General features: G+C 33.6%; 1 protein-coding gene across 1 annotated transcript; it reads left to right on the top strand.

Moving 5' to 3' along the window:
- Positions 1–11,615: 11,615 nt before the first annotated feature.
- LOC112295101 (uncharacterized) lies at positions 11,616–13,668 on the top strand. Its single transcript, XM_024546287.3, has 2 exons — positions 11,616–12,203; positions 12,551–13,668. Exons 1-2 carry the CDS (start codon positions 11,976–11,978, stop codon positions 13,238–13,240), a joined length of 918 nt encoding a protein of 305 aa, XP_024402055.1. The 5' UTR covers positions 11,616–11,975; the 3' UTR covers positions 13,241–13,668.
- Positions 13,669–13,952: the final 284 nt, after the last annotated feature.

Genomic DNA, 13,952 nt, shown 5'->3' with positions numbered 1-13,952 from the left:
TTAGTATAAATTTAAGATTTATATTTTAATATTTTATAATTTATTTATATTTTTAATATTTTTATAATTAATATTTCTTTAGGAATTTTTTATTAATTTTTTTAAAGATAATTTATGATTTTTTTATGTTTCTTTTGTAATTTCTTTAAAATATTTTAAATTTGATTAAAGTTTGATTAAAATTGTTAAGATTCAATTCGATTCTATTTGAATTCTACTAAACTTATTAGGATGTAATTTTTTTAATTTTCTATTTATCTTCTATAATTAGATGCTCAGTGCATTCTCAAGCAAGAAATCAAATAATACAACAATATTGGCAACAAATCATAGTTATTTTGTTGTAATATTAAGATTATTTTCCATTATGACAAGTTGGAATATTATAGATGTAAACTATTTTCTATTTGTGAATAAATCAATCTAATTGTTTATTAATTTTACCTATAAAAGTCTATAAAGATCTATCTTATATGACATATGTTTCTTTTCAAGCCATACAAGACAATAGATATATTATGAAGTAGATAAATATCACCTCTTCCTTTAGAAGTGGAAAATATTCAAGAATTTGAAGTTGAAGAAGTCTCATATTTAAGGCAATACCAAAATACATTGGCTTATCTTGTATATTGGCATAGATATGATGTTAGTGAATACATATATAAGCCAACAACAAGTTTTGTAAATGCAACAAAGGAGGTTGATGTTTTTCATAGATGATATCCATCAAAATCAAAATAAAGAATCAAGATGTAATCACCACTCCTTATAGAACTTGTCTCTAAAAGAAGAAGTAATGACATTATATATATATATATATATATATATATATATAAATTATCTAAATAATAGGTATTAGATAAAAAATAATTATAAATAGATTTAATAATATCTTATGAATAAACTTTTTAAAAGCTTCATAGATGGTGATTTCAATTTATTAGTATTTGTAGTTGATTAAAAGATTAAAAAAATAGCCAAAAAATCAACCATATATTGTACATATTGGCAACTTGTGGTATAAGTTGATAATGTAATCTATATGTAGAAAATTTGTCTTTTAAGTTAGATACATGTATTTCAAGTTGAACATATGTTTAAGATCCTATAGAATGTCATCACATAGCTTCTAATAGGATAGTAAATATGAAGGCAAGAGTGAAGACTTTTTCACTCTTACAAATGCCTTTATAGTCTTTAGTCTTGTCTCAAGAATATCTAGTCTTTTTATCTTTGATAATAGCCATTTTAATTTAATATTATACTATCTTTAAGTGACTATTTATTCTTTTTTAGTGACACAAGAGTATATTGAACTTTTGGTCAAAACTTGGTTTTTTTAGCATATTCCAATAACTTGCATTAATACTCCAACTTCATAATCAAAGAAGAAATTTAAAATAAGTATTAAATTCTTAAAAAAAAAGTTTTGAGATGAAGTGATATTTAAACATGTTACAATTAAGAGTCTAGAATCTAAAGATTGTGATTGATAATTGAAAGGCATGGCTTAATGAACATATTTTAATATAATTGAAACTTAAATAATTTAAAAATAAATAAAAAATAAAAAATTTTCAAAGCTTAATTCAATACATGAAAATCAACACCAAATCTTTCAAAAGATTTGTTTGCTTTTGTATCATTGTCATCATTATTAATACTATGACCTCTAGCAGCCACTAGCAATGCACCTCAATGCTATACCACAAGAGCATCACACTATATTGTAGCAATAAAAATAGCAACTTAGATTCCAATACTCATATGCTACAACCTAATGTCATGCCACACCTAGTTTCAGTCTAGCACTATACTACAAGTGCAACCAATAGCCTTAATGAATGTGTATGTATATATATATATATATATATATATATGAATAAAATTTATAAAAATAGAAAATAATTTTGAAGTATAAATATATATTAAAATCAAAATTTTGAATACTAATTTTTATATTATTTTAATTTTAAATATTTTACAATACATTTAAGATATTTAAATAAATTTTAAATTTTTTCAGTATCTTATATTTTATTTCTTAGGAACTGATTTTAAAAACATAATCAACACCAACATCAATAATTTTATTTTTTTATTTTTTTATAATTTTAATATACTTATGTTTTTTGAGTATTGATCTGTTCTAATTTGTATTTATTTTTGAGTACTTCTGTATTTTTTTTAGTCAACTAAAGAGTTAAAAATATATCAAAAAACTATAATTATTATTTTTATTCTATAAAAACTTAATCATTGTATTATAAATTAAATTATTAATTATACTACATTATATTAAATTTATATTCCAAAACATTTTCAATCTCAATTACAATTATTGCTATCATGATAAAATTTTTAATCAAAATTGTAATTTATTCAATCATCTTAGTTAGTCATGTTATTACAATATTTTTTTTAATTAATTTACTATATTCATTCATAAAATAAAAATATCTTCAAAATCTTACATAATAAAATATTATCTTTTAAAGTCAAAATTAAATGTATATTAGTCCAAGCCACTAAGTTTAAATTTTTTATGTTTTAATATACATAGAACTATTGAGATTAATAATGCTTCTAAATTTAGCATAAACTTGAGTAAAAATCTCAATTAATTGTATTTCACTAATAGAAAATATCATGCAATTTGAAACTCTTCTTAAAAAATAATTTTCTTTTGCTATTACTTGGTTGCTATGTTAATCAAAGATATATGGCAAAAGGACAAAAAAAAAAAACCAAAAATTCAAAATATTCAATTGACATAAAATTATTTGAAAAATTATTATTTTAAAATGATAATTTAAAGAAATTATTTAAAAAAACCTTGACAATACAATTTTAAATTTTTATTTTTGACATAACCAACTTTCAATGAAATTTAGCTATGATAAAAAAAAACTTAATAATAATAATTGATTAATAATAATTGATCCTTATCCTTAAATAATTTACAAATTTATGTATTTCATAAGTCTCATTTATTTGAGTATTCAGAATAATTAAATACCTTAGAAGTCTAATGAATCTTTGGAAAAAACTTTTAGTATTCTAGAAATGATCTTATATGGTTATTCTAAATTATAAAAGGTTTGTAGAAACTTTCTAGTTCATAATCAAACATATTAGAATATTATATAGTGGTTTTGAAGATTCAAGAAGATTTTCAAAATCTACAAAAAGATGGTTTAAGATTCTAAATAATTATAGAATTTTTTATTTATATTATTAGATTAATTTTTTTTGTACTATATAATATAATAATAATAAAATATTATATAATAGAAGATCAAGAAGAGATTTTCATTAAAAATATTGAATAAAACAAAAATATATAATATCATAAATGAATTATATTAATATTGATAATTTTATTGAATATATTTTAGTTTTTTATGATCAGTTTAAGTGATAATAGTCAATGATATATATATATATATATATACATAATTTTTTTTTTTTTTTTTTTTTTTCTTTTATGTTTCCAGTTTTTTCAGTTAAAAATTATTTTGAGATTGTAATAGAAACCGGTATCATGTCAAAGCTCTCAAAGCTTACTGTCAATCTTAGCCACTTTTATTAATATGAACTAATAGCATAATACCAACATTTCAAAAACTGTCAGTTTATTATCGTTGAGAATTTTTAAATGACCAACTGTCCACTTCATACTTGAAAAATAATATTATGTTAGTATGATTTTATTTTTAGTATATTAGATAATATAGTAAATTATTACAGATTATTCCAGATCTTATAAATAAGGTATCTAAATTCTTTATTAGTATTATGATTATACCTCAATCAATATATAAAAAACATATTTTCCATATGTTTGCTCAGGTACTAAATCCGCTACTATAGTAAAGTATATTTTAATAAATATATTTTTATATATCTACTATAAAAATAATATAATAAAAATACTGATATAATTCTAATAAGTTACTGAACAATTATTGCACTTTGTTCTAAAATTACTCAAATTTTTGTTCGTCAATTTTATTTTTATTTTTATTTTTATCAAAATATTTGATTGTATGACCACAAACTTAATTGTAATATTTGTATCTATCTATAAAATATATGAAGTAATAAAACATATATATATATATATATATATATATATATATTTTTTTAATTATATGTAGTTTTTCATCTAAATGAAGATGGCATTATATCCCTTTTTTGGTACTACTTTAAGTCTTATACTACGTATTTCAATACCCTTGATCTTATTAATTGCTTATAAGAATCATAAAAAATTAAAGCAAATAATGATTTTTTGTTTTCACTTTTCAATAATATATTTTTAAATATTAACAATAAAAGTATAGAGTAAGAAATTTAATCTATAAGTACATATATATATATATATATATATATATATAAAATAGTACATGTAGAATGTTTTGATATTTTATAAAATATCTCTCATAAACAAAAAATATTTTAGAATAAGATACTTATGATTTGTTTTATTAAAAACTTAAACATATGTTATAGTTGAACAAACATATTTTCAAAAAACAAATTCTCCAATTGAATATTTATAAATCATTATTTATTTGTACCTTGATGAGAAAAATAGTTTTCAAACTTGGATACAACAATAAAAAAACACTTGAGAAAATTATGCAACTTCTATTAATATGTGTCACAGCCATAATCATGTAAGCTAATAATTACATATAGAAATAGGTAGAAGTAAGTAAAAGTAGATAAAAGTAAGTTAATTCTATAATATTTAATAAAGAAGCTTCCTAAAAACTTCCTAGACGCTGCTTTGACTTCACAGGTGTCTTTAATTGACTTTTTGGATTAGAAACGTGGTCAACAAGTTGGCCATGTGCCACACATGTTGTTAGCTTGAAGATCAAGCTAACTATGTGGCCCACACGTAGAAAAACTTGCCTTGTAAGTCAAGACATGTGTCCTACAAAGTCAACACATATTGGAGGTCCTATAGAACGTCGCCACGTAGCCCCTAGTTAGATAGTATATATAGAGACAATAGTGAAGGCTTCTTCACTCTTGTCAACTCCTTTCTTGCTTCTAGTCCAGGTTCAAGAGTCTTTAGTTTCTTGTCTTGTGGCAATAGCCATTCCAGTTTCCTTTTAATATACCTACTTGTTTATATTTTGACTTATTATATCGAGATAGCCTTTTTGTATATTTTTCCTCATCGAGTCTTTGTCCTTGACAGATTGACAAGAGTACACTTACAATATCAGAGCTTTGTTTTTCTTGAGTGAGAGTGGATTATCCCTTTCTCTTGACAAGACATAAGCGTATTAGAAGTTTGCGGATTACCCACTTCTAAACTGATATTGTTCTTAGTATCTTCTTTGTTATCAAGTCTTTCTTTTCTTTTGTCTTGAGCAGTATCAAACAAATTTTTCTTCTTAGTGTCATTATGGCAGAGCTTGTTGAAATGAAGAGTGCAATGGCACAAATGCAAGAGCAAATGAGGGAGTTAATGCTTGCGATGCATCAACTCAATTCACCAACACATGAAAGAACAAAAATAGCAGAAAGTGGAGATATAGAGATGATCGGAGCTGCTTCAACATCTACAACAAATCATGTTCCTTCTCCAATTGTACAACACCCTGTAAGCACTAAAGAACTAAGAATTGCCTTACCCGAGAAATTTGATGGTACGAGATCAAAGTTTCGAGGGTTCATCAATCAAGTACAATTGGCAATTGAACTTCAACCGCAAAGCTATCCAACTCCAGGATCACAAGTCAGGTTTATTGGCACTCTACTTTCTAGTTCTGCATTATCATGGTTTTCGTCTTTTCTTGAACAACGAAATCCAATATTGGACAATTTGGAAGCTTTTTTGGCGGAGTTTCGATCTATGTATGGTGAACACGATGCAACTCATGTTGCAACAAATAAGATCCGAATTCTGCGACAAGAAAATCGCTCAGTAACAGTGTATGCTTCACAATTTCGACAACTTGCAATTGACATCAAGTGGGATGATGCTGCACTCATTAGTCAATTTCTTTATGGATTGCAATACGAAGTAAAGAAATTGATGCTCAACTTACCTGATCCTCAAACTTTGAGTCAAGCAATCGATTTTGCGGTAAAATGTGATAATCGACTTTTCGAATTTCGATCTGAGAATCATTCACGGGAACCTCAATGTTATTACTCAATGGCAACATCAACATCTTTGCCAAACGTACATTCGGAAGTAGAAGACATGCAAATTGACGCGGTACGTTTTAAACCTCTAACTGAGCAAGAAAAGATTCGTCGTCGTCAAGAAGGATTATGTTTATATTGTGGAGAACCTAAGCACACTGCTCAACATTGTCCAAAGAAACGACGCAACTATAAAATGAGGGGTACGACGGTCAAAGAAGACAACATGTCGGAAAACGGATTCGTCCAGCTACAATAGGGACCGTGCAGCTGGAACCTTGTACAATTCCTAATGAAGGTCCTATCCTCTCCTCAGAACCCTCTCCTTGTTTTATAATAGACTTATATTTAGAACCTAAGAATTACAAAGCCTCTGCTTTATTAGATTCGAGAGCCTCAGCATGTTTTTTAGATGAACGATTTGTTAAAAGTCGTAAAATACCATTTGTACAGAAACCTAAACCAGTACATGTAGAAGTCATAGATGGTTGTCCCTTGTCTTCTGGAGATGTCACTCATGAAACTCATCCTATAAAAGTAACAATAGACGGTCATGATAGCTACATAGCTTTTAACATAAATAAATCCCCGTCCAATCCAGTTATTTTAGGTTTATCCTGGCTAAAAAAATATAACGCTCGAATAGATTGGAATTCGCGTAACCTTGACTTTTCCCAAAGCGTTATTAATAGTTCTACTAACCAAGTAAAAAATTATAAGTCTAGTATAGTAAAACCCGCACTGATAGGTGCAAAAGCATTTATACACGCAACAAAAGAAGGATCAACTTTTGCTATTTATGCTGCACCTATTTCTGAAAACGTAAACACTTCAAGTGGCATTCCAAGTCAATATCAGGAGTATCAAGACGTTTTTGAGAAAAAAAATGCAGATATTCTTCTTGAGCATCGTCCATATGATTGTTCAATCGACCTCAAGGAAGGAACTCAGCCACCATTTGGACCAATTTACAGTTTATCGCAAGATGAGATGGCTGAACTCAAGACATATATTGACGAGAATTTAGCGAAGAATTTCATACGCCATTCAAAATCTCTAGTAGGAGCTCCAATTCTATTCGTAAAGAAAAAAGATGGATCTTTACGAATGTGTGTTGATTATCGAGGACTCAACAAGATCACAATCAAGAACAGGTATCCATTACCTTTGATATCAGGACTCCTTGACCAGTTGAATCAAGCTAAGATCTATACAAAAATAGATCTAAGAGGAGCATATAATCTAGTATGGATCAAAGAAGGAGATGAATGGAAGACTGCGTTTCGAACCAGGTATGGACATTTCGAATATAATGTCATGCCCTTTGGACTCACGAATGCACCAGCTGCTTTTCAACATCTCATGAATGATGTATTTCGTGAATTCTTAGACAATTTTATCGTCTGCTATCTAGACGATATCGTAATCTATTCTAAGAACGTCAAAGAACATGAAATACATGTTCGTCAAGTATTACAAAAACTTAGAGATGCAGGATTGTACGCCAAGATGGAAAAGTGTGTATTTCACACTACTCAAGTTGACTTTTTAGGATACATCATTTCAAATGATGGTCTCATGATGGATTCTAAGAAAGTCCAAACAATCATGGATTGGAAGATTCCAAGGACGGTAAGAGATGTCCAATGTTTCTTGGGATTTGCCAATTACTATCGGATCTTGATCAAAGATTTCTCACGAGTTGAAACTCCACTTACACGCTTGACTAGTAAAGATAAATTTCAATAGAATCAAGAAGCGGAAGCAGCATTTGAAGCCTTGAAGACATCGTTTGTCTCTACACCAGTCTTATATCGTGTTGACTTTTTCAAGGCATTTTTTATGGAAACAGATGCATCAGATTTTGCCTTGGGTGCAGTTTTATCACAAATGGGAACAGATGACAAACTTCATCCGATAGCTTTTCATTCAAGAAAATTCTCAACAGTAGAGATCAATTATGAGATCCACGATAAAGAACTTCTTGCGATCATGGATTCCTTTCAAGAATGGCATCATTATCTAGAAGGCGCTTCTAATCCAGTCACTGTGTATACAGATCACAAGAACCTCGAGTATTTCATGTCAGCACGCGCGTTGAATCGTCGTCAAGCTCGTTGGAGTATGTCTTTGTCAAGATTTGAGTTCATTATCACTTATCGGCCAGGAAAATAATAAGGTTTATCCGATGCCCTATCTAGACGTTCTTATTTTACACCAAAAGAAAGAGATGCAGCTTTTGAGCAACAAAGAACGGTCCTCTTGAAACCGGAGCAATTTCATCTCCGAGCAATGAAATCAACATTGACTGTTGATTCAACTTTTCTCAAGCAAATCCAGTCCAGTATGTCCTCAGACCCTCTTGTTTATGATATCGAGAATAATTCTTCCAAGTCTCATGATCCTTCTAAGTTCGAGTTCAAGAATAATCTATTATATTTTGAAGGACGCCTATATGTTCCAGAAGGAGAAGCACGTTTATGTGTTCTTCAAGCACGTCATGACTTTCCAGCAACAGGGCACTTTGGATATAATAAGACTTTGGAACTCATATCAAGAGATTTTTGGTGGCCACAAATGTGGAAGTCAGTCAAAGACTTTGTACAATCATGTGATATTTGTTCAAGATCAAAAATTCCTCGTCATCGACATTACGGACTTCTTCAGCCATTACCTATACCAGAACAACCATGGTCTTCTGTTTCTATGGATTTCATCACAGATCTTCGAAGCTCAAGATCTTATGATTCTATATTTGTGATAGTAGATCGTTTCACCAAGATGGCACATTTTGTGCCATGTACAAAATCTATCACAGGTGAAGAAACAGCTAAGCTTTTTATTGATAATATCTATCGCTATCATGGATTACTTAAAGATATCATATCGGATAGGGGAACTCAATTTGTGTCAAGATTTTGGAGGACCCTTTTCAAGATTTTAAAAGTGGACATAAAGCTATCTTCGGCTTTCCATCCTCAAACTGATGGACAAACAGAGCGCGTAAACCAAGTCTTGGAGCAATATTTAAGGTGTATTATCAACTACCAACAAGATGATTGGACAACCCTTCTGCCATTGGCAGAGTTTGCTTATAATAATACGGTACATTCTTCCACGCAACAAACACCTTTCTTTGCTAATTATGGCTATCATCCACGACTTGATACTTTTGATTTTTCAAAAGTTGATAATCCTGCAGCTGAAGATATGGCAAATCTGTTGTCAGAGTTACATGCAATAATGAAGACGCAATTGAAGGAAGCTCAAGAACGACAAAAGATAAACGCAGATCTATATCGTAATGAGCAACCACAACTCAATGTGGGTGATAAGGTATGGCTACTTCGTCGCAATATCAAGACTACTCGACCTTGTGACAAGTTGGACTATCGTAGGCTTGGCCCCTTTTCTGTTTCTGAACAGATCAACCCAGTTGCATATCGGTTACATCTACCGGAGTCAATGAAGATCCATCCTGTATTCTACGTGTCTCTTCTTGAACCATATAAGACAGTGGATGTACAAGGAAGAAAACAAATGCCACCGCCTCCTATAGAAATAGATAATAATGAAGAATTTGAGGTGGAAGAGATATTAGACTCAAGGCGACGTCGAAATAAGCTGGAATATCTTGTTTATTGGCGCGGATATGATATTAGTGAACGCACATGGGAGCCATCTAGGAATCTAGCAAATGCATCAACTAAAGTCAAAGTTTTTCATCAACGACATCCATCGAAACCAAGATGAAAATCTCTCTTATAAAAGAGACAAGATTGAAGCAAGATAACATTCAATTTCATATCCTTGTTTGTAACTTCTTTACATTTGTGACGCTAATTAGATGGAGAGCCAACAACCAGCGGATTCAACTCAAGAACCTTCGTTTGCTGACTTACCGGACGAGACATTACGATTGTCACAACCTTCAAGACGGCGCAATCGAGATGAACATCTTCAAGAACGACATGTTCTTCCTCGAATAGATGGTGAGATACAATGCGTTTGGTATCACGATTTGGGAAGGGACTCCTGATGTTTGGTGATTTTGCTAGAGGTAGGAACAATGCCTGATGGTGTTCCAAATATTCTATTCGAAGGAAGTTACGAAGGCCTCAACAATGATCAAATAAGTGGGTGGTCTTCCCGCCCTGGTATGGGACACTACCGATGGTTGAGAGGCCCTATCAATCATCTTCGAAGAGAACAAAGATCAGAGTATGTGGCGAATACAATTCGTCGCATCATAGATTTTCTCAACATATGATGACTGCTCCTCGTGGAACTCGTCTCTAGAAGGGGGGGTAATGTCACGGCCATAATCATGTAAGCTAATAATTACATATAGAAATAGGTAGAAGTAAGTAAAAGTAGATAAAAGTAAGTTAATTCTATAATATTTAATATAGAAGCTTCTTAGAAACTTCCTAGACGCTGCTTTGACTTCATAGGTGTCTTTAATTGACTTTTTGGATTAGAAACGTGGTCAACAAGCTGGCCATGTACCACACATGTTGTTAGCTTGAAGATCAAGCTAACTATGTGGCCCACACGTAGAAAAACTTGCCTTGTAAGTCAAGACATGTGTCCTACAAAGTCAACACATATTGGAGGTCCTATAGAACGTCGCCACGTAGCCCCTAATTAGATAGTATATATAGAGACAAGAGTGAAGGCTTCTTCACTCTTGTCAACTCCTTTCTTGCTTCTAGTCCAGGTTCAAGAGTCTATAGTTTCTTGTCTTGTGGCAATAGCCATTCTAGTTTCCTTTTAATATACCTACTTGTTTTTATTTTGACTTATTATATCGAGATAGCCTTTTTGTATATTTTCCCTCATCGAGTCTTTGTCCTTGACAATATGTGCTTGATAATATGTGTGTAATACCATGCATATATATATATATATATATATCTATAATTTTAAAGTATGATAACTTATACGTATAACTTTCAATACTAAAAACATAAATATATATTCTCACGTCAACAATTCATACAATTAAATCTTGAGAAGAATACAGATACTAAAATAAAACTTATAAAATCTAAATAAATATTTCATAGAAAAAATATACTATATATATTTAAAAATAAAGTGAAAGAGAGTGTTTTAATAGCTTCTAACTCTGTATTTAGACCCGAAATGTATTTTATTTTGACTGAAAATGAAGAGATTTATGTACAATCTAAGAATAGAGTACGTTTCCACACACAATTGCAACTTGTGAGCAGAACGATTCCCGGTCAATGCATGAATTCCCTCACACCCTGGTTCGCATCTTGATCGCCATCGTGCCCATGAGTCCACCACCGATGGGGAAAGACCGAATCCCACGTTCTCAGATCATGTGAACCACGTCCAGACCCGCGATCGGGGGGCGAAGGGCGGGAGGGGCGGGGGGGGGGGGGAGTTGAACTCAAATGTTCCCGGGCAATTCAAACGAGGGGTGGCGCGGGCGGGAAAGTGTGCAGACTCGCCCGCAACATGAGAGCTTTGCATTCCCCAACCTTTCCGTCCCTTGTGCACTCTCTCTCACTCTCTCGCGTCCTCGTTTTCTACGCTTCCGCCCTCGTTTGTTGCCCCGCGTTAATCGACTGCGCGCTCAGCGTTGCTGGCTCTCGTCGGGGGCTTTGCTACTGAACTGCGATACTTCCGTGTGCGTTGTGGTAGTACTCGTTATTATGTGAATGTGAGCCGGATTCGGTTGTTTATGTAATTGGAATTTGAAACTTTTTGAGTGCTCGGGCTGTTGTTTGGCTAGTGATTCAGAGAGAGGTGTTGTTGAGGGCATTTCCATGGCTGACGTCGTCGAGTCTATCCCAGCAGTTGTCCCTGCCACTGCTTCTGAGGTGGTAGAAGAGGCCCCTGTGGTGGAGAAGGCTGCAAAGTCAGAGAAGGGGAAGAAGATGAAGGTTACTAAAGAAAAGAAAGTGAAGGAAGTGACGGTGAAGGAGCCTAAGGCTACTAAAGCGAAAGCTCCGAAGGCCCCCAAGCCTCCTGCGTCCCATCCGACCTACATGCTGGTAAGCTTGACCAGTCTTAATTGGTTTAAAGAAACGTGTTCTCATTGACATATTGTGGGTTACTCGGCGAAACTTAAACCTTGGTTTTTGATTTTTGATGTTTTGTTTTCGTTGGGTGGTCGTAGTCGCTGGATGTTTGTTCCGGAACTTGCGTGAGCACCTCAGCGGTGTCTAGCTGAACGGACTCAAACTATGATATTCCGTCAACGTTTGTTTTCGGTTCGGGTATATCTCATTCTCTTCAGTACGTAGTTTCTGTCTCGTCGATATCGGGATCATGTAATTCAGGAAGTGCAGTGCGAGTGTGGTTCCCGGACTTATGGTTGAGGTGGCATGGATGATCTCAGATGGTGGTGGAAGCCATTGGCGCGTTGAAGGAGCGGACCGGGTCTAGTCAATATGCCATTGCGAAGTACTTGGAGGACAAGTACAAGACAGGCCTGGCCCCTAACTTCAAGAAGATGTTGACCATTCAGTTGCGTAATCTTACGAAGGGTGGGAAGCTGGTTAAGGTGAAGAACTCGTTCAAACTGTCGGACGAGTTGAAGAAGCCTGCGAAGGTAGCGAAGGCCACCAGCGCTCCGAAGTCACTGGTGAAGGTTGCGCCGAAAGCTAAGACCGTCAAGATCCCTGCTGGTCGTCGCGTGAAGACGAAGAGCGCTGGTGAAGGTGTTGCGAAATCGAAAGCACCAAGTACTAAAGGGGCGAAGGAGACTAAGTCTGAATCCAAGGTGACAAAGGTTGCAAAGCCGAAGCCTGGCAGTAAGGTGGGGACGGCGGCATCGAAGAAGGCCGTAGCTAAGACAGCCGTGTCTGCCAAAAAGGCAGCGGGAGCTACTAAGAAGGCGGCAGTTCACGCGAAGAAGTCGGCTACGGTTGCAGTTGCGAAGAAGCCTGTGACAGGGAGGAAGCCACCTACAGTTCGCAAGATGACTACACCGAAGAAAGCCCCGAAATCAGTGAAGAGCGTGGGCGCGGGTGTGAAGGTTAAGGCAGCGAAACCGGTAGGTCGGCCGGCGAAGAAGGTCAAGAAGTGAGATGTGCGACTATTAGACGATTATTTTACTGGTGTTTATGAACACCACCACGTGGGGGGAATGGTCGATCTCTTGCTTCCTAAGTGACTGATGGGTGAACGTGACTGTTTGTTGGTCAATGAATGTGGTCGTGACTTCCGGAACTTATGTTTTAGGAACGTCAGCATGGTGGGGGGTGGTCGCGTCTTGGGGAAGCGGCCGAATGTGATAGATGGACAAGTTTCTCGTGTTCTGCAGAGATGCATTGGTATGTATGGTAATCTGAATGCCCATAGTTTGGTTGACTCTCCGAATGTCCTATAGTTTGGTTCGAAGTCTTGCGAAATATCCAGTGTGGATGTGCTACTGGAGTCATGACACTATCATGACTAACATCTTTGAACAGTAACTACAGAATCTAAGAAAGATTATTTACCAGAGTTTCTTCATTGACACGTCTGAGGACACCTGAAGACGCAGTTATTGTGGACAGAATCCATTTCTTCTCTGGGAACCTGGTTTTCAAAATAGCCTGCCTCCATCGTATAGCGTTTACACCAAAATAGAGGGTGTAATATGGTAAAATTTAGGTTAATGATAAAATGTGACAAGAAAGTTAATTACTCTTCAATGAGTAACACAAATGTTAAGCAGAGGGGGATGTTACTTTAGGATCAGGTCAGATCAATTAATGTGCTAATCATGAAAACGCACTGGACAAAATTTGACATAA

Source organism: Physcomitrium patens, chromosome 18, assembly GCF_059467195.1.
Source record: "Physcomitrium patens ecotype Gransden chromosome 18, ASM5946719v1, whole genome shotgun sequence".
In the NCBI taxonomy this organism is placed as follows: domain Eukaryota; kingdom Viridiplantae; phylum Streptophyta; class Bryopsida; order Funariales; family Funariaceae; genus Physcomitrium; species Physcomitrium patens.
Note: the sequence above shows the minus strand (reverse complement) of the source record. Positions and strands in the feature narration are given on the sequence as shown.

Bases quoted from the DNA above. Each gene is read 5' to 3' on its own strand.
- LOC112295101 (XM_024546287.3), top strand. From the start codon at position 11,976: ATGGCTGACGTCGTCGAGTCTATCCCAGCAGTTGTCCCTGCCACTGCT. The intron at 12,204-12,550 runs GTAAGCTTGACC...GGATGATCTCAG, and splicing joins CCCATCCGACCTACATGCTG to ATGGTGGTGGAAGCCATTGG.